General features: G+C 34.8%; 1 protein-coding gene across 3 annotated transcripts; it reads left to right on the forward strand.

Moving 5' to 3' along the window:
• The first annotated feature begins 49 nt into the window (after positions 1-49).
• On the forward strand, positions 50-19,830 carry LOC113482999 (zinc finger and BTB domain-containing protein 41-like). Of its 3 annotated transcripts, none has more exons than XM_026854193.1 (11): positions 50-164; positions 443-1,678; positions 3,662-3,869; positions 4,612-4,681; positions 7,063-7,210; positions 7,905-8,034; positions 10,405-10,500; positions 11,071-11,177; positions 12,612-12,717; positions 13,730-13,818; positions 14,565-19,830. In XM_026854193.1, exons 2-11 carry the CDS (start codon positions 556-558, stop codon positions 15,203-15,205), a joined length of 2,718 nt encoding a protein of 905 aa, XP_026709994.1. In that variant the 5' UTR covers positions 50-164; positions 443-555; the 3' UTR covers positions 15,206-19,830. The 3 variants fall into 3 exon arrangements, with proteins under 3 accessions (XP_026709994.1, XP_026709995.1, XP_026709991.1); XM_026854194.1 differs by lacking the exon at positions 50-164 and adding an exon at positions 178-342; XM_026854190.1 differs by lacking the exon at positions 50-164 and having other exon boundaries at positions 352-1,678.
• Positions 19,831-20,046: the final 216 nt, after the last annotated feature.

Here is a 20,046-nt window from a genome sequence, read left to right on the forward strand (position 1 = left end):
GGCGGGGAACCCGGCTGCGGGCTTGACACTTGGCGGTGACAGGCGCAGAGAGGGCCGCGCCGGGCCGCCCGGGCGGGCCCCAGGCGGGAAAAGCAGAAGGGTTGGCCCGTCGTGTTGGGGTTAAACAGAAAACCAGTGCGCCTCGGTGTAACAATAACAACAGTGTACGCTCCGCCCGGAGTATTTCACAGGCTATATGTGTCTAGGAGACGAGCAGAACCAGCCTCAGCCGCCTCTTTGCATCTAATAATAGTCAGTGCCGGTTCACTTGCTCAGAGTAGCGCTGTGCCATGGTCTGGAGTGAGAAGTGATGAGATCTTAGTCACTTAAAAAAAGATTAAAGTATGCGGGGTAGATTAAGAGTGAAATACGAAAAGAATTAATAAAAAAAGGAAGTTATGGTTAAATGCTAAGAGTAATTTTTATCATAATTCTTTTGCAGATTATGAAATTACTGTTACTTATTTTCTCAAAGTCTGGAGCAGAACCAAGTCTTCACAAGAATTTTTTACCAGTCACCTATGAAGCTCCGGATTTTGAAGTTGTACTTCTGCAATGAAGAAAAGGAGACGTCTCGCTGCAAATCTAAACGAGAAGGTTCATCTTGGCCATGAGAAGGATACTTCCGAACAGATTCTTGTAGTAGACTGTGCGCAAGAAATTATTTCAAAGTCTGCAGAAATAGCTCCTGCAGATCAGCTTGAATCTTCCCAAGAACTTTCACCATCATCAGAACAAAGAAAGCTCCTAAGCTCATTGCAGTATAACAAGAATTTACTTAAATACTTAAATGATGATAGGCAGAAGCATCCATCCTTTTGTGATTTACTCATAATCGTAGAAGGAAAAGAATTTAGTGCTCACAAAGTTGTAGTGGCTGTTGGGAGTAGTTATTTTCATGCCTGTTTGAGCAAAAATCCGAGCACTGATGTTGTCACATTAGATCACGTTACTCATTCTGTCTTTCAGCATTTGCTTGAGTTTCTCTACACCTCTGAATTTTTTGTATATAAAAATGAAATTCCGTTAGTGCTAGAGGCAGCAAAATTTTTAGATATCATAGATGCAGTGAAGTTACTAAATAATGAAAATGTTTCTAACATACAGACTGATGTGGTAACTGATGCACCTACATCAGTAGAAACACTAAGTGAACTGACAGGTAAACTATTAAATAGTCATCAGTGCACTTTTTGTGGTCGAAGTTTCTGTTACAAGAAGTCCTTAGAAAATCATCTGGCTAAAGCTCACAGATCCCTTTCACTGGAAAGAAAACATGGGTTAAAAATGGTTGAGAAGGCCAACTTTTCTACTAGACGTTCTATGAGAAACCGTAAATGTCCAGCTAAATTTGATAACAGTGACAATGAAAGTGGTGATGCCTCTGACAGCAATTTGGAAAAAGTCAGTTCTGACAAGGAAACATCTGATAGAAGTGAATTTGAAGACAGTGAAAGTGAATGCAATGCTGATGGGGAGGGGCAAGAAGAGGAAATGTCAGGTGAAGATTCAGAGTCTGAAGAACAAAGTGAAAAAGAGCAGAATGATACTGAAGAGGTTTCTGAGGCAGTTGATTCAGTGGGAAATGTTCCTGAAGGCTTAGCTCCAGTCATCATTCATAGCAGTAGCAAAAAACTACTGCAGTGTCCCAAGTGTGACAAAAAATTTGATCGAATAGGTAAGAGCAAGTTAGGTTGATCTCCTTCCATTTTACCATATGGTGGTGCTATTTGTATGGGAAATAAACAGCTTTTTCTCTGTTCTAGAGAGTGAAGATCAGAATTTCTGAATGGTCTCACAGATCCAGTATGCTGCTAATTTTTCTACATGTATTAAGTTGTTATGTCTGTGGTGATAAAACAGTTTCAATAAATGGAGTGCATTATTGGAAAATTCTACAAATAGTAAATTTATTTCTTACTGCTGTGGATTCTAGTTGTTAGCATGGTATGTAAAAGCAGCCTTGAAAAATGAGGAAAATACAGCAAGATGTTAAACAGTAAATTGCATGAAGTCTGAGACCTGTACTGTATTTTCTGCCAAATTAATTTTAAGTAACAAAGCTGTCATTACTGCTGTAGTAAAACAGCACCATTGTCAAACAGCCTGATGGTCTTCTATTCTATATGATGTGTAGATGCTTAGGACCTAATCTTTCTGACTTCTAGCTTGGTTTTTCTGGTCTGTGGTTAGCACCAAGTAATACTTCATGAGCTTAGTCTGTTTTGTTAGGATCATTTATGTTACTGTACACCTAGGTTAGACTGTTAGGATATTGAAAGACTAAAAATTCCAGTCCTGACCCATCCAATTCTTTCTTGCTCTCTTTTCCCACATTAAGAGTAAATTACTACTGTACTCCAGAATTTTTGTGTTCTTTCAGCTGGAATAAATGTTGCATTGTGGTCATGTAAGGTACTGACTTCCTTTCAATCATGGGCATTTGGAAAGGAACAGTTCCTCATAGCGTTAAGCATTTTTGATGTATAGATGCATTATGTCTTTCATAATTTTGAAATTTCTGAGTTTATGAAAATGGGGTGAGGCTGGTGTGTGTGTGTTTAATCCCTACTCACACAGCATGTTTAGCTTGCTGAGGTGAAATGAATTTTTCAAGGTCACAGATTATATTGTAGAAGCTATTTAAGATTAAAAATGTGGGACTTAACTGTACTTGTAATGCCATATCTTAAAATTAAATTAGCATGGGAAATTTTCTGAACTTGAGAGCTTTGTTGTTAATAGTGAAAGGCAGAAGTGCAGAAATAATGGCTTGTGAGTATTTAGGGTTGTAATGGTACATTTTGGTTTTGCATACGTTGGAAGCCTTTTTCTCTTTGCACTTTCATAACTTAGAATTTTAGTTTTGTGCTCAAAAAATACATGAGAAAGCATTAAAACAAGTGATACATAAATTATCTTTATAACTTTGTATTATGCTAGATAATTGACTCGTATTTCAAATTTATGAGCTATAGTACTTTTTTTTCCCTTTATCTAACTCGCAGAAGTAGTATGCATATTCTACAGAGAAAAATAAATGATCTAGTACACTGCAGAGAGCCTGCTATTGACTTGAGGTAGTTTGATCCTTGGTATAGGACACAATTCTATCCTCAGAAAAAACCTGACAAACAAAAGAGGGAATACAAGCAGTGTGAAAGAAATATCTTGGGTCTCAAATACAGATCATTTGCAGGGGTCTGTATCTTTCGTTCGGTGTTTTGTTGTTTGAAAGTACCTTGAAAATACCAGTTTGTTGCAAGGCTGTTCCCTGTTCTGGAAATGTATGTCACAATCAGTGTAATGAAAGAGTAGCAGTATAACAGTACTTAAGAACAGAGTATGCTGTAGGATTGAACAAGAGGGACTCGTAAACCTCACAAAGATTTAACAGTAATACAGAGCTCTTATTTTTTAAAAATAGTTAACGTGGAAGTGTATGGTGGAACCTTGGATCCAATGCATATGCGACCACTGTGCAGTTTTCAGTGCTGTAAACCAGTAGAAATCTTTAGATGTCTGTGGAATGTTTGGAAACAGCCCAATTGATCTTGACCACATTTGAGAGAGATACTACAGAACAAAACCCAAATGTGTATATTGTAGGTGTTACCTGCTACAGTTCATGTTAACAGATTTTGTTGCTGTTGTTCTGCAGGCAAATATGAGAGCCATACACGGGTACACACGGGTGAGAAGCCTTTTGAGTGTGATATATGTCATCAGCGCTATTCCACAAAATCCAACCTGACAGTGCACAGAAAGAAACACTCTACTGATACTGACTTTCATAAAAAGGAACACAAATGTCCCTACTGCAATAAGCTGCATGCAAGCAAAAAGACTTTAGCAAAGCATGTGAAGAGGTAAGTATGAGCAAATTTGTCTTGCATTTGTGAAGAATTTTTTTTTTCAGTTCAAAAGCGAAGATAAATGTGGGTACGCACGCAGCATATTCTGCATTATTTCTATAACTGTTTTTTCAAATAAGTACCTTTTCAAAGGACATGGGGAATAGCAGGATGAACTAACTGCCGTAAGAAGTGCACAGGGACTGACTAAATACCAATAGCAGTTCTGGGAGAGTTCTGCCATGTGTTATAGTATAAATTTTAGAATGATCAGATTAGCTAGCACAGTCAGTCAGAACACAACAGTCTTAATAATTACCTGTGTTGCTTTTCATTTGGAGGAAGAAGAAAATATCTTCTTTGGGTTTAGATTTTGATGCTATACTGTTGATGAGAATAGGTGGATAAACCATTTCCATGCATATTCTTTTAGGTGAATAATTTGTTTATGACAGGTCTAATTACAAGGTATTATTATTTATCTGCCACTTTTTTACTCTTTATTTGTAAATATCCATAAAGCATTATAATTGAAATTGTTTTCTGTCTTACCAATTGTCATATGAGATTCTGCAGGAGTCTATAGTCAAACACTGCTTTCCAGTACTTGTGCCTTCAGAATTGTTTAATTACTCTGTTCTGCTAGTTTGGTGATCAACTTTCATGACAGATTAAATTTAGAAATGGATATTTAGTATTCCGTTGATTGTCATCTTAGAAAGTTATAACTACTTTCAGTTTCTATCTTTTCTCCTAGGTTTCATCCAGAGAATGTACAAGAATTTCTTTCTATCAAGAAGACAAAGAGTGAAGGTTGGAAATGTGATGTAAGTACTTTAGTACTTTTGGTTTTTTCATATAGATACTATGTTTTATGAACACTTAAGTGAAAATGTGGTATGTGTTTCTGTGAAATCTCAGTAAGCTTTGTAAGTGATGGCAGAAATTTTCTCTCTCTGTGTTGATTTAGAGACTGAACTTTATCTGTATGTACAGCTTGTGACCAGGTAGATAATACCAAACTGAATTCTAAAATAGTTGAAGGCAGAATTTTTTAATGTGATCAGTTATTACCATTGTTAAAATACATCACTTTGCAGATTAATAGACTTGAGTGTTATGAATACTTTAAAAACAGAGTATTTGCTCTACATTAATTGTACATCTCAAACACTGGCCATAAAGTATAATTTTTTGGAAGGCTCTCTCAATAGTGAGGAAAATATATGTTAAATATGAAACATTTTCTCATTTAGCTGCATATGCAGATCAACAGAGTTGTAAATTTGTACTAAATTTATCTCTAGTTGTAAAATCATAGAATCCTTTCCTTATGTGTGGGTTATGTGTGAAATTACATCTACTGTAAAAAAGGAGTTTGTAGAACTTCCATTCTCTTATCTGTCTGCTGCCAAAGTTACAAGGTTTCAGATGTGGGGTTTTGTTGTTTGTTTGTTTTTTAAGGAAATCGGTTTACTTTTTTTTTAAAAAAGGCAGCTGTTTTGTTTATGCAAACTGTTATATGCCCCTTTATGTCTGTAATATTAGGTGCTGTCACATAATTACTAAACTTCCTTTGTTTGCGAACTTTCGCAGTAGGAGGTTGGGAGATATCAACTGTAGGAATTTGTAGTGTTCATTCTGCTAGAGATGGTACTGTGGTTGGAGGTATTATATAGTTGACCAAAGGGTGTTCTGTTCATGATGAAATTATATTGTGTGAACATATTACAGATTCTGTTTGTTACTAGATAAGAAACATTTTAATAGTGGCATTCAATCATGCAACATTATCAATGATCATTTCTTCCAAAGTAATCTTTAACAGATGAATGTTTTGGTACACTCCACTCCCAACACTTTAGTGTTGGGATTTTTTTTGCTTGAAAATTTTGTTTGTGAGCAGCTACTTTTGTACTTCTCATGTGCATTGAAAATGAACTTGAATTGAAAGCAGGGGTAGAATTTTAGCTTTTATATCAGTTGGAGAATGAGCAGAACCCTTAGGAGCTGTGACTTTGTTTTCAGGTTGTTTAGTATGTTCTGAGGGCTGAGGTGCCACAGATGTAAGCTGCAGGATTTCTTCAGGTTGTTGGTTTATGCTGTAGCCCCTGTGTGAACACCAGGATTTGGTGACCATGCTTTAATCCTTGAGGAATATGATCAAATTCACAGAAACAGTAGAGTATTAATAGTAAAGAAAAGCAAGAAGCCTATCATACTTTTTACAGGTATGGGATTTTCTTACACTTATATTTAACAGTAATGAGTATTTAAACAAATAAAGATGTTGCTTCTAGTTTCCTGAGGCTAAAAGAGTGTTACTCATCTGTGCTCTGAGAATCTTATTTCACGATTTGATGTATGGGAGTTAAGTAGTGCTAAATTCAGCTATTATAAACAATGACAACAGTTTCGCAGTGAAATCAGTGAGCACCATGTTGATTTATGTTAAAGTGTAGGACCCTGATGTGAAATTGTAATACCTAGTTTAAATGCCTAAATTTGAGTTGTGGCTTCAATTCTGTAATTGAACTGCATACTTATTTTAATGACTACTAATAATTCTTGTACATTTAGGTTGTGATTAATCTGAAAACAGTGCTAAAAAAGATCACATCATTTTAACACTGTAAAGTTTCCATATCTTTAAAAGATATTTTGAGTTCTATTTCTTTGTTGGTATTGGCATTTTCTCTATAATACATGCTATCAGAGAATTTTCCAGAGGAAATAACAGGTATGACTAGTTATACAGCAGTTTATACTACAACAGCTTTTACCACAGTCCCACTGAGGTGTTTGAGCTTCTAAAATCAAGCCAAAGCTATTTGTTTTTTTTTTTCTATTGAGTTATTTTCTGGTGAGTTATTGTGTTGAAACATCTTAGAAAAAGAGCCTGTTAAGTGCTGGAGCCAGTAGAAAGAAGTGGGGGTGGAACATGTTACTGTATGCAGGAGTTGCCAGTAGTTTCATTTAGACTGCCATGGATCAACATCCTAATTTATATAGTGCAATGTAGAACACCAATTTTTTTATATTGACTGCAAGGCTTTACAAGTTGGGATAGAGTATGCTTTTGAGGAATACATGTTTAATCTTACATTGCTGCAGAGAGCAGATGAACTAGACTGTTAGAGATTATGAATAGGAAAATAAAATCTGGCTATAACTGATGTATCTTTGACAAAGTGCATTATCATTTTAGATTTGTAAGAAATCCTTCACTCGAAGACCTCATTTAGAAGAGCATATGATCCTTCACTCTCAGGATAAACCCTTTAAGTGTACCTACTGTGAAGAGCACTTTAAATCCCGATTTGCAAGACTGAAACATCAAGAAAAATTTCATCTCGGTATAGAAACCTCCTCCTGACATGTAAACAATAGATTAAAGTAAAACTTTCCTCCACCACTGTATCTCCTGATCAGTCTGGTTTCCACCCCACCTCCTTTTCCAATTTTTTTCTTTTCCAGTTTTGTGGGGAAGCTGGGTTTTGGTTTTTTATTGGTTGTTTTTTTAATTTTCTGTTGAGCTGTTTTTTGGAGGCATTTGTATTGTACCAAAGTAGATACAAAATTTGGGGGAGGGAAGAATAATTAAGGTTAGTCTTGTTTTAAAACTTTCTGGCATTAAATTGGTTCTCGACTATGGAGTCAGATTCTTCCTGAAGTTTTCCAAAGACCTTTTTGTTTCCTCCTGAAGTATTCCAAAGATGTTTATTACTACTATTTCTGCCAGGTTGGAACTAGATTGATGATAGTAATGGGAATTTGGTTTTTTGAACAGTAAGTGGGTTTAATTACTTTTAACTATTAATTCTATATTTTTGCTTTACGATCATGAAACTTGTCAAAATACCAGGTATTAGAATAATCTGAGCAGGAAGTGCACAAAGTCTAAATAAAGTATGTTGACTATACTAAACATTAATCATTTGTTAGACAAAACTTTTGCTTTGTAAATTGATCAGAGTTTTCACAAGTAACCAGTCTGCATCTTGTTTGGTTTAACTGACAATTAATAGTGTTATGTCTGTCTTTTTGTAGGGCCTTTTCCTTGTGATATTTGTGGCCGCCAATTCAATGATACAGGAAATCTGAAACGCCATATAGAATGTACTCATGGAGGAAAGAGAAAATGGACATGTTTCATCTGTGGAAAATCTGTTAGGGAGCGGTAAGGAGTTCCATGACTACTTGAACTTCAGCAGAACAGAGAAATATTTAGCGTGCTTTGTTGGATTCAGAATATGTTTTACCTTTGAGTTTTTAACATAAATGAGACCATTTCAGAGGGCTGGTGTATTAAAAGGTTGCGTCAGAGCTACAGGTAGCATGTGATTTTTCTGATGACCTCTAAAATGAAGGGTGATAACTGTAGGTAATTATTAATGAGTGGAAGGAACTATATTCAAAAGTCTAACCTCTAATTCACTTCACTTAGGATTCCTGTGTTGTGCAAGAACATGTTGCATTTGTTTGGGAAAGAGTTTTCTGCCGTAGATATTTTGGTAAATAAACTGATAAGGACCGGAAGCTCAGGAACACTGGTGAGAAAGACTAAGAAGAAATTGGACTTCTACAAACATGGTTTCATGGAAGATGGAATAATACTGTATAACCTTTGCTGCTGCTTCTCTAAATGGTGGGAAAAAGTGTTAATTTAGCACTTTGAAAAGTGGAAGCTCTAAAAGTTGGTTCATAAATTCTATCATATAGAAAAGCTGTAGAAGAAAGATTCCCTATTACTTCTACAGCTGTAGGTAGGCCAAGAAAGGGTGGCCTTTCTAATCTACAGGTATGAGGGGAAAAAAATTTGAATTTTAAATAGTTGTTAAGATGGCTTCAGTGCAGGTGTCTTGCACTGCTCTGTAAAGGAGAAAACCTAAATCTTTTAGGTTTTCCAAATGATTTATATTTAGGTTGTGAAGCAGTAAGCCTTATAATTATTTTTTATTTGTCAGAATACAGCTTCATCCCAATAATTGTAACTCTACACTGTAGTTATGTTCTGTTTGGGGAATATGAAAAGATCTGAGTTTGTGTATTGTTTTTTTTTTTTTTTTTTTTTTTTTCACCTCCGGATGTGCTGCAAGATGAAAATTTGTCCCTAATGGGTTTTGTTGGTGGTGTGTATTTTCTAGTAGTTTGGTCAATAGGGTATGCAGTGTTAAAAGAAAATGTACTAGTGCAATAATAAAATAGTAAACAAACGAGCTATAAAGCATAGTCTTTCAATTCTGTAAAGCTCACTTTGAACTGTAAGAAGAATTTCTGTTTAAAAAGAGTCAGTATGTTTACATATTTGTGGTGGTTTAACAGGGCAGGCAGCTAAATACCACACAGCTGCTCACTCACTCCCCACACCCAGTGGGATGGGGGAGAGAATTGGAGGGGAAAAAAAGGTAAAATTCGTGGGTTGAGATAAAGACAATTTATTAGAACAGAAATGTAAGGGAGGGGGGGGATGGACATGACCCACTGACTGATGCTCAGCCCAGTCCTGAGCAGTGGTCCCTGACCAGCTTTCCCCCTAGTTTATACACTGAGCATGACATCATATGGTACAGAATATGCCTTTGGCCATCCGGGGTCAGCTCTCGCGGCTGTGTCTGCTCCCAGCTTCTTGTGCCCCCCAGACTCCTTGCTGGTGGAGTGATGCGAGAAGCTGAAAAGTCCTTGACTCTGTGTAAACACTGCTTAGCAACAACTAAAACATCAGTATGTTATCAACCTTATTCTCATCCTAAATCCAAAACACAGAACTATACTAGCTACTAGGAAAAAAATTAACTCTATCCCAGCCAAAACCAGGACAACACTTTCAAGTTTTGTTTACATTATGTAAGGCAGTTGAATATTTAAATATTATTGCTCTTGTTAGAAAAGATAAACATTTTGTGTAAAGTATAAAAAATACCATCGAAATATCATATTTATAATTAGTACTGGAAGGAGATAAAATAATTTTCTTTTGTTTAGTTTGCACAATTACCAGTTGTGTATACAGTAAATTTTATTGTCTGATTCCTTTGCTTGAGAGGAATTTTCACCTGCATGCACTTTTTATTTTACATTGATAAGGCAATAGTAAAAGTAGGCTTACATGTTTATACATATGTATGTGTGTATAAGTATATATATATATTTAAATAAGCTCTGTACTGGGTTAAATTAAATTAACGTCAGTGATCTATATTTCCTTCTAATCTGACTTTCAAGCTTTGTCTTAGATATGCATACAGTAACAAGTAAATTACAACATAGAAAATAGTGTTCAGATTGATGTGATTTTTAGTGTACGTTGTCCAGATGTATGTTGGGACAATGTTTTGTTTCTTTGCTTATATTGTTTCTAGACCCAGCTGGTTCAGTAAATAGTAGGTTGCCATACTGCTTTTGGATGCATGTGTGTGTATCTGAATAAACTACATTTATTTGGATATTTTGTGATCCATCATAGTTAAATTGAAAAAATTAAGTCTGTTTCACTTTAAAGTGGCAGTGACATTGCTGAAAATTAAATTTTACTGCCTTTGTTGAACAGAACAACTTTGAAAGAACATTTGAGAATTCACAGTGGAGAGAAGCCTCATCTCTGCAGTATTTGTGGGCAGAGTTTTCGTCATGGAAGCTCTTACAGGTACAGATGTTTATTAAATAAGATGCTAAACTGTCTTGGTTATTTGGTGATACATACACATTTATGTTATCAACATAATTCTTAGTAATGTATGTGCTTTGATTTATTCCAACCCTGAAAGCATTAGTAAATGGTTTAAACATGCTTAAGTATTGAAAATATAATAACAATAATAATAATAATAATAATAATAATAATAATAATAATAATAATAAGTGAGAAGTCATTTAATTTTTAATATGTTAGTGGTTTAAATACAGACAGAATCCCATACAAATCTTGTATCAAAGTTGACTTTCTTGCACATCTAAAACTTTTGGATCTTTGTTATTCAAAGAGAAAATAAGTGGAGAACTACAATATCCTAAGTTAAGGTCAGATATGAGAGTTTAGCCTTTTCTGTCTTGCTTTCTAAGAGAAGTTTTAGCATACCTCAACTAAAATTTATTTCCTGATATTTGTATGAAGCATTGAAGACTGTGTTTTCTTGTATTTTGCATTAAATTATCAGTACAAATTATGTTAACAAAATTGCATTTTATGGTTATACTTACGACTGTAAATATGCAGACTTCATCTAAGAGTCCACCATGATGACAAGAGATATGAATGTGAAGAATGTGGGAAAACATTTATTCGACATGACCACCTGACAAAACACAAAAAAATACACTCAGGTAGGCATTTTCTTTTAAGATTGACTTTGAAATTACTATTTTGAAATAAGATCAAATGAAAAATTAATTATGGATTTTTTTTTTTCAGTACATGCAGTGTTCTAGGGCTGATAAAAGTTCCTCTCACTTTTTTTAAGGTCTATTAAAGTAGGGTTAATCTCATATGTTTTCAAGGTTTAAAAGCCAGGTGTTTCCTCCATGCTAACATAGAAAGCCAAGGGACAGTCAAAAACATGTAACAGTGAATTGCTTTAAAAATATTAACTAAAAAAAAAGCAAAAGTGAAAAAGGAGGATTTTTTTAATGAGTTCAGATTTCTTTTTTTTAATAGCAATTGTGTGAAACACTTATTACCACAACACAGAAGAAGCTGTCACAGTCTCTGTCAAAGTTTGTACACTGATCACTTTAATGTAAGAACATCAAAGAGGTATTTCTGAAGTCTCTGTTATGTGGAAGAGGGAAGGAAGGAAGGTGGTGGGAGACAACCCTGAGAACACCCAGATGGGGATGATCAGGAGGAAAAAAAAAATCTGTTGCACCAAAAGCAGAAAGGTTATCAAATGTATAGGAAGAGTGAAAATTCACTGGGGACTTTCGTTTTTTCAGAACAGGATCCAAAGGGAATGTGGCCTTCTAGGAGGCAAAATACTTTCTAGGCAGCATGAAAATATGAAAGTGATCAGAGTCTAAACTTCCTGAGCCTTTATTTTGAAGGACAGCTTCTTTTTCGGTGTTTGAAATCATAATGTCTGCTATAAAATAAAGAAATCTTAGAAAACTCAAGTACAATAAAAAAAAAAATCCTCTTTTCTACTCTATTTGCTTTTCCCCCCTCTAGAAAGTTACATTCTTTGACTGTCCACACTCCTCCTACTTACATGAGAAGAAATATTCTGCCACTTTGTGGAAGATCTCAAGATGACTAAAAAGAATCAAGATACTTTTAAACAGCAGCATAAAAGAAAAAGGTAACTATGTAAATCAGGATAATTAAAAAGATAAATACTATGATGTAATTTTAAGTTCTAAAAATTAGTAGCTGAAAGTAGTTGATATGATTAAATAAGCTTCGAAGATACCACATTTTGGGTCACAATGAAGATTTTAGTCACTTGTGTCTCTCATGCAGGGGGTGTCTGGGGGAGTGTTTTTTAACTCATGAACATGAATTTCTTTGTAGAAATTACAAACTGTCAGTAATAGTCATATATAACAAGTGGTAAAAATCCTCGCTTTGTTAGAACCAAATTACTTCCTGAATTTTGTTCTCTGATAACAGAGAATTCTTCTCCAAGTAAGGTGTGGAAGAACCCGATTGGCTGGACTTTGTGAACGTGGATCGATCTACTGTATGTTTTACAATTACAGCTCTTAGACGTTTAATAAGTTCCAGAAGATTTAACCAAAATATATTGAATTTTTCCCCTGTAGGTGAAAAAGCCCATCAGTGTGAGGAGTGTGGAAAATGTTTTGGCCGTAGAGATCACCTTACTGTTCATTATAAAAGTGTTCATTTAGGAGAAAAAGTTTGGCAAAAGTAAGTGTGGATTTCTTACAACTGCGTAAATACTTCTGTACTTTAAATACATGGGATTTCCATGCTCATGCAGTATTCTAGTAGTCTGTGTGTTTGCAATGCCTATTACCTTAGTCTTGATATCATTATTATGGTTTGAAGTGGATGTCAGAAAATTGCCTTCACGTTTTTAACAAGATGTTTTCTTTGTGGCATAAATAAGTAAATAAAAAAATTAGAGGATCAATTTTTTAGCTGTCTCAGTGTTGTTCTAAATTGATGGTTTGCTGTAATACTGTCATTGCAGACTAGTTAAGACTAAATTACTAGACATCATTTAAGCACTGTTAAGAACTATCCCACACTTTGATATTTTAGAAGCCAGTAGCAGATTAGTGTCTCTGAAAGTAGATAAAAATTTTGAAACCTGAGTTATGTCTATAAATAGAAAATGCAATAGGGTTTTTAAATTCTTGAGCTCCAGAAATAAGCCTTTTGGAGATTTCAACTAAACAGACCTAGATGTTTTTCAAATTATGTGTTTTAACTGCTTGTACTCATTAGCATTGTGTAAAAACCATTATAGATATGTCTGTGTTGAAAGTATAGCACATTGTCTGCTTATTCTGTCTGGTTTCTCTTAGTAGCCAGTAGCTTAAACCATTCCTAGTACTTTATGGCATAATTCTGCCGAAGTGAAAGTCTCTTGTGGGTGTTGGGCAAAAACTGTTACTTAAGGATATTTTCAGGGTCAGAAAAGTTTTAGTGGCTTTTAATCTTTAAATACTAAGTGAGCTTTTACCCTTTAAATACTAAGTGCCAATCTCAGCAGAGAATAAGATTGAATATAAAAAAAAAATCTAATTGACCGTATTGGTATGCAGTTGCCAGGAAATAAGAATGTGAGGAAATTTGGAAATTCTGATATTCAACTGTTTCACAGAACAGAATGAACTGTGCACATAGCCTTATTGTTAATTAGTTTTTTTTTTAAAAAAAGTATCTAATATGAAATGTAATTTCTTTTTTGAAGATATAAAGCAACATTTCACCAGTGTGAAGTCTGTAAGAAAGTTTTCAAAGGAAAATCAAGTTTGGAAATGCATTTTAGGACACATTCAGGTAAAAATTAAATAAACCCCAACAAAACACATAGGAATGTATTTTTCTGCATCAACATTGATGGAATTATTTAATTCATTATGGTTGTTGAGCATTCAGGGCCAAGAGTAGCAGGAAGCAGCATGACTTTTTATTCTTTCTCATATGCGATTCCTGAATACTACTTTCTGAATGTATCAGTTGAAATATTGATAATCCTAAACACAGGTTTGTGGTATGGTCTGTGCCTTTTCCTTCAGTTTATTGGTATATGTTCTTGCCAAATTTACCTAGACCTTCCAATAATTTTTGTGGTTCAGAGAATACTACATTTCAAGTGGTAATATAAACAAGGATTTGAAATCCCTTTGGAAAGGTTTATTTTCTTAACTGTTTGATTTTGATTTTGGTTTTCTTTCTTATTAGGAAAATCATTGTCCTTTTGAAAGGTATAGAAGTACAGATTGAACTCATTTAATACCAGTATCATAACAGTTTAAAGACTTCTTTTATATTTGGTTTATATTCTGATTATCTGTGTGCGTACTTGACAGAAAATTGTATGTAAGGAGAAGAGTATGCTAATATAACTTCAAAACAAACTTGTAATGTCTCCCTTGATTCCAAAATTGATGCTAAACATAAGCTCTTTTGTTTTGGTAAAACTTTTATACTACATCTCTATGCCATAATCCATGTAGGTATTTGCATATTTGTGTGACATGGTGTTACTGAGAATACCTGATTCTAACTTCTCTGTCTTACAGGCGAGAAACCCTACAAATGTCAAATCTGTAATCAGTCTTTTAGAATTAAGAAGACATTAACAAAGCACATGGTTATTCATTCAGATGCTCGACCTTTTAATTGCCAACACTGCAATGCAACATTTAAACGAAAAGACAAGTTGAAATACCATATTGATCATGTTCATGGATCAAAGGCTGCAGAAGAGGCATTGACATCTTCAGAGGAAAAACTGGTCTCCTTACCAGTGCAGTACACCTCTGAAGAGAAAGGTTACCAAACTGAGGCTAAACAATATGTGGAACAGTCCAAAGCATATCAATCAGAAGCCAAAACTTTGCTACAGAATGTATCTACAGAAGTATGTGTGCCTGTGACTCTGGTACCAGTTCAGATGTCTGATCCGCAAGCTGATCTAGTACAGCATACTGCTCAGTCACATGGCATTCTTCCTTCACAACCTGAGCAGACAGATTATCAACGAGCAACAGATCTATCATTTCTAGAGAAATATACTCTTACTCCACAACCTGCAAATATTGTTCATCCTGTAAGGCCTGAGCAAATGTTGGATCCTAGAGACCAGTCATATCTTGGAACTTTACTGGGGCTGGATACAGCTCCTGCTGTACAGAATATTTCAAACAATGAACATTCATGATCAGAACGTAACATTCCACCTGATTTACAAAGCCATTAGCCAACAGCAGGCTGATATGGCATTTAAGATTTATATTTTATATTTTATTTGGACTCATGAGTCTTCTGCATAGTTTTGGAAAAACAGGTTTGTTTACATAGTATTTGAACATTTAGGCACATTTTGATGCATACTGAAAGAGTGTTTCTTGTGATTTTGAGAGTTTTAAAAAAAAATCTTATAGATGGTCTTTTAAAAATTATGCTCTGAAATATCTTTTAAGGATAGTGGCTGAAAATTTATACATATCTGGCTATTAATTTTAAAAAATTTCTTTGCCTTTCTGCATCTCATGGAGTTAATGTTTTAAGTGTTCTGGAAGACTAAGGACTATTATCAAATTCATTAAAAGTTGTAAGGGCAGGCAGGGATATAAAACACAAACTTTGAATTATGTTTCACACAGAAATGAAAATATAATTTTACTTGAACCCTCGGGCATTTTTGGAAGGTTTTAAAGTCTGCCAGACTCTGGAGCCTAGCCAGTGGACATAGGAACTAGATTCTTCTAAAAGTGCTTCAGATACCTTATGAAAACACTAAACAGGGTGTTTGGTTACCCCCCTGAATATTATTAGGCTGCCTAAATTTGACCTTTTAATCTCTTTGATCGCTAATACTGAATTATGTAGGAAGATGTAGACAGTGGTGGTGTCTAATTTTCTACAGTCCTATATAATTTTAATATGTTTTTTTTCTTGCTTTTTTCAGTCTTGTTTGTTTTTTAAAGCGTGCCCCACACTAACTTTGAAAGAAATGGGAGAATTTGCAAGGTCATTTTAATCTATGAACAGTCATAAAGGATTGTTATGGTTTATCCTTGTTAGAGCATAAATTATATCAGGGTCCCACATTAGCAGGCCCATTTTCAGGTTATCTGTGATAGAGAAGAAAATTAAAGGCTATTATTTCCACAATAGTACTCAACTTCTATTTAAAAAAAAAAAAAATCAAAACAGAATCAGTGATTTTAAATCTCTTATAAGTTGCTAAGGTAATTGGTTTGTTTTTCACTTTCTTGTACTGTGTTTATAAAACCAAGTCAAACTCTTGAGAGTATTTTATGTCTTTAATTATTTTTAGATTTTTATTTACTAGACATAAGGGTTTTTTCCAAAAGAACTGTTTTGAACTACATGTCTAGTGTAATTCACCATGAAATCTAGTATAATTTAACCTCATTAAGCTTTCTATTTTAAGCCTACTTTAAAAGTAATTCTGTGTTTGTTTGGTGAATATTATGCCAAAGAAAGTATCCAAAATAATTTTATAATCTACGTTATTCCTCACAAGAATTACATATTAAGTCAAAATCTTCCCCATCTTTCCCTATTTTTAAATTATTATCTTAAGGAAACTTTAAAATGGGAAACTGGACGTAGTGTATTATTATAACTGTTAAATTTATCCAGTGACCTGAGCACAAGCAATCTGTGGTGAAAAGCTCTTTTATCATTGCAGTCCTAATAAACTCTTAAATGGCATGGATCGTTTTAAATCCTATTCAAATACTTCTGTGTTAGATTCTATTAATCTCCATCTACTTCAGTGTTGAGCAGTTTGCAGGAGAGGGGCCAGAGATGCATGAATGTTCATATTTTGAAGTGTGTACCCTAATGGATTCTTAACCTAAACACACCAAAGATTTCTGTTAGCTGTTAAGTAGTGGCAGAGTTATAGAATTTTAAGTGTTATCGATATTTAAATAGGACTTAGCCAAAGAAGCACAATAGAAGTCCTAAACTTTAAAAGTTCAGTTTCTAAAACAGGACTACATATGTTTAACTGTTCTGTGTTTGTATCTCTAAAGTAAAATTTAGAGCTGTGCTCTGGGAATGTTCAGACTGTCATGCTGTAAATATATCTGGTAAAAAGCTGAATACTAGCAAATACACAGCAATAACGAGGCCATTGAATGCCACCTTCTGAAAGGACACTATCAAGTACTACCCTTCCTGCTTTCTAACTCCACCTTCATTTCCTTTCAAAATAAAACTCTTTCTACCTTCTTTACACTCCATGGCTTGAAAATGGCGGTCTTATGTATAGCTTTCAAGTTGACATGTGTGTACCATATTCATATTACCACATGTGGACATGAAACATGATTTCCAGCATTTGTAATTGTACTGTTAACCCGACATCAGTGGTGTCAGTGAAGTTCTCAGACTAAAAAGCCTAACTCTTTGTTATTTCTGGTCTTTTCTGTCCTACAGTAGAAAAAAGTATTGTAGGATTTTGATAAAACTGTGGCTTAAAAATAGTTGGTAACTGATTTTTTTTCTTTTAAAATCCAGTCTGTTCAGAAGGCACTCTAGGAACATACTAAAATGGAATTTGGAGCATACTTACTTGATAATGTCCTTTTAAAAATTCTTTCATGATTGTGCCTTTTATATATATTCTGAATAATGGCTTTTTCTCTAGTTTAGTTGATTATTCAGAAAACATTAAAGTCAATATCTTCCAAAGGGCTTCATGTTTTGGGTGCCCAACAAGAAACAGACTATAAAAGGACTCATTTTTCAGAAAAATGAGTGCAATCTTTGTTGTTTGGGTGACCAGAATTACTAGTCATTCCTGGAAAAAAATGACCTACTAGTTCTCTGGCATTCTTTTGTTTGCAGATAATCATACTAGTTAGTGTTTTTACCTGCTGGTCAGGCTGGATCATTGCCAGTTGACAGTGAAAGAAAATAGGAAAGCTTATGTGCTAGAAACATAGTTTTTATTTTTTTAATATCATGGGCTATAATTCTTATGGCTTTACATCTATTTAAAATTCATATATATGAGCAAAGTAAATTTTCATGGACTGGTACTTCATTTGGTAGGTGGATGTAGCTGGTCTCTGCTTGATGGAATACAGTTCCTCTTAGGAGGACTGGAATTGAAGGGCAGAGATTGGCACCTCACAACTGCATGGGTCGAAACTCCTTAGATGTCTGATTCCTCCATTTAGGATGTATATGTACTCATCCAAGAGTGCATGTCCTGTTGATGCGGAGGTGTTTTTACAATAAAGGTTATGTTTTATCTGGCAGTCATTGACTCAGTTGACCGTTTGTTGCCAAAGAAGGAAGAAGCAGGTCTCTCTTACAAATAGCTCTAAGGAACGATCAGTGACACATTGCAAAAAGTTGGTCTTTTCCACATGCTGACCTTTGGGGCGAAGAGTGGAATCCATTTTCATACTTTAAACTGCTACATGGTTCTGAGAACTTACTGCACTTGTTCTGTTTAAACCATTGAATTCTGCATTTTTTGCTAAACTAATTTCTGGTTGTTGACTGGGTTACTGCCCTTAATTCTTTAAATGAATTTTATGTTCAGTTTATTTATTTATATTGGATTTTCCTCTTTGAGCACTGACACTTTTCCTACAGAGGTATCACTCTCATGGGTTTTTTTGTGTTGAACATCAGTAATGGTAATGGCGACGATGTATCTTCTGTAAGGCTGTGGTTTCCTTAAAAATGCAGCACTACTTTAGTCTGGATTATAATTCGGGTAGTTATTTTCAAAGATGGGTCATGCCGGAACACTGACAAAAGATTTATTTGGCATCATCAAAGAGCTAAGCTTATTTCCCTAGTAACGAATGAGAAAGAGCATCCATGACTCTGAAGGATGCTTCAAAGGAATTACCTGATAACATGTGGAGTGCTAAGGAATAAATGACACTCAGGTTTTTAAATTTAAAATAATATCTGTGTAGAAGTTAATGAATGTAGATGAATGAATTCCGAGAAGGCTGTTGTAGATGAATAGGGTTTTTTCCCTGAAAACAATAAAAATGATGTGATTTTTTTTCCATATTGAGCATACATGCATAACTGATCCAGATTGCATGTTCTCCATATGACTGAATCTTAAGGGAAATAGAGTGCATTTATCTGTAGGTCCTTGTGACTGCTGTCACATGTGACCTTTTCCTATGATACCATCTCAGTGATTTGATTGTTTCATCATATGCACTGAAGAATGAAACTGGCAGAATATAATGCAGGGCAGTCACTTTGCTTAAGCCCATAAGGATCTTTTTCATGGTTCATGAGAAATGTTTTGGTTTTAAAAGGATTTGATGGATTAAAGGTAATGATGGCAAACATTTTAATCTCCTATAACCATTTGGATCATGTTTAAATGTGGGTCTTTTTATATGAAAGAATAAGGTGAAATAAGCTCAATATTTTGTCACTGGTATATGAGATAACGTGTTTTAAATGTGATCTGTATAGGTTGATATTTTAGATGGAAGTCTTTAAGTAAAGTTGTCTTTTTAGGGGAAATTCTTTGCTGTAAGGAAAAGTTAGGAAGTGTACTGTAAATGTAGAAGTACTCAGTCCTGTGTAATTTTGTTTGTTACGGAAAAGTAAAGTTCTTTTGTCTTAACATTGCTTGCTTCACAGGATTTCTTGCAGGGGTGCGTGCGCTAAGTTTTGGTTTCTGCCCCTTTTTTTAACAGCATGGAAACACAGTATTCTGTATGTCTTTCAGTTTTAAAGCTCATGAAAGATAAACAGATGAGGCCAATTTTTTCATCAAATTTGTACGCCTCATTCTACTTTTTATTTTAAACTATTTTGTAAATTAAATTTATTTAGAAAAATACTTGGCTTCGCTTGATTTATTTATTTTCCTTTTTTAATCTGGGGAGAGCTTTTAAATCCTTGGTTTTGTTTTGTAATTTCGAAGCGGGCCGCCAGCTGGCCAGGGCCGAGGCCTGGGGGCGGGCTCGGGCCGTTTAAATAAAACGCCGAGCGCTCAGTGGCGGAGGAGCGCGGTAATGAATATTAACC

Source organism: Athene cunicularia (assembly GCF_003259725.1).
Source record: "Athene cunicularia isolate RWA chromosome 8 unlocalized genomic scaffold, athCun1 chr8_part1, whole genome shotgun sequence".
NCBI lineage: Eukaryota > Metazoa > Chordata > Aves > Strigiformes > Strigidae > Athene > Athene cunicularia.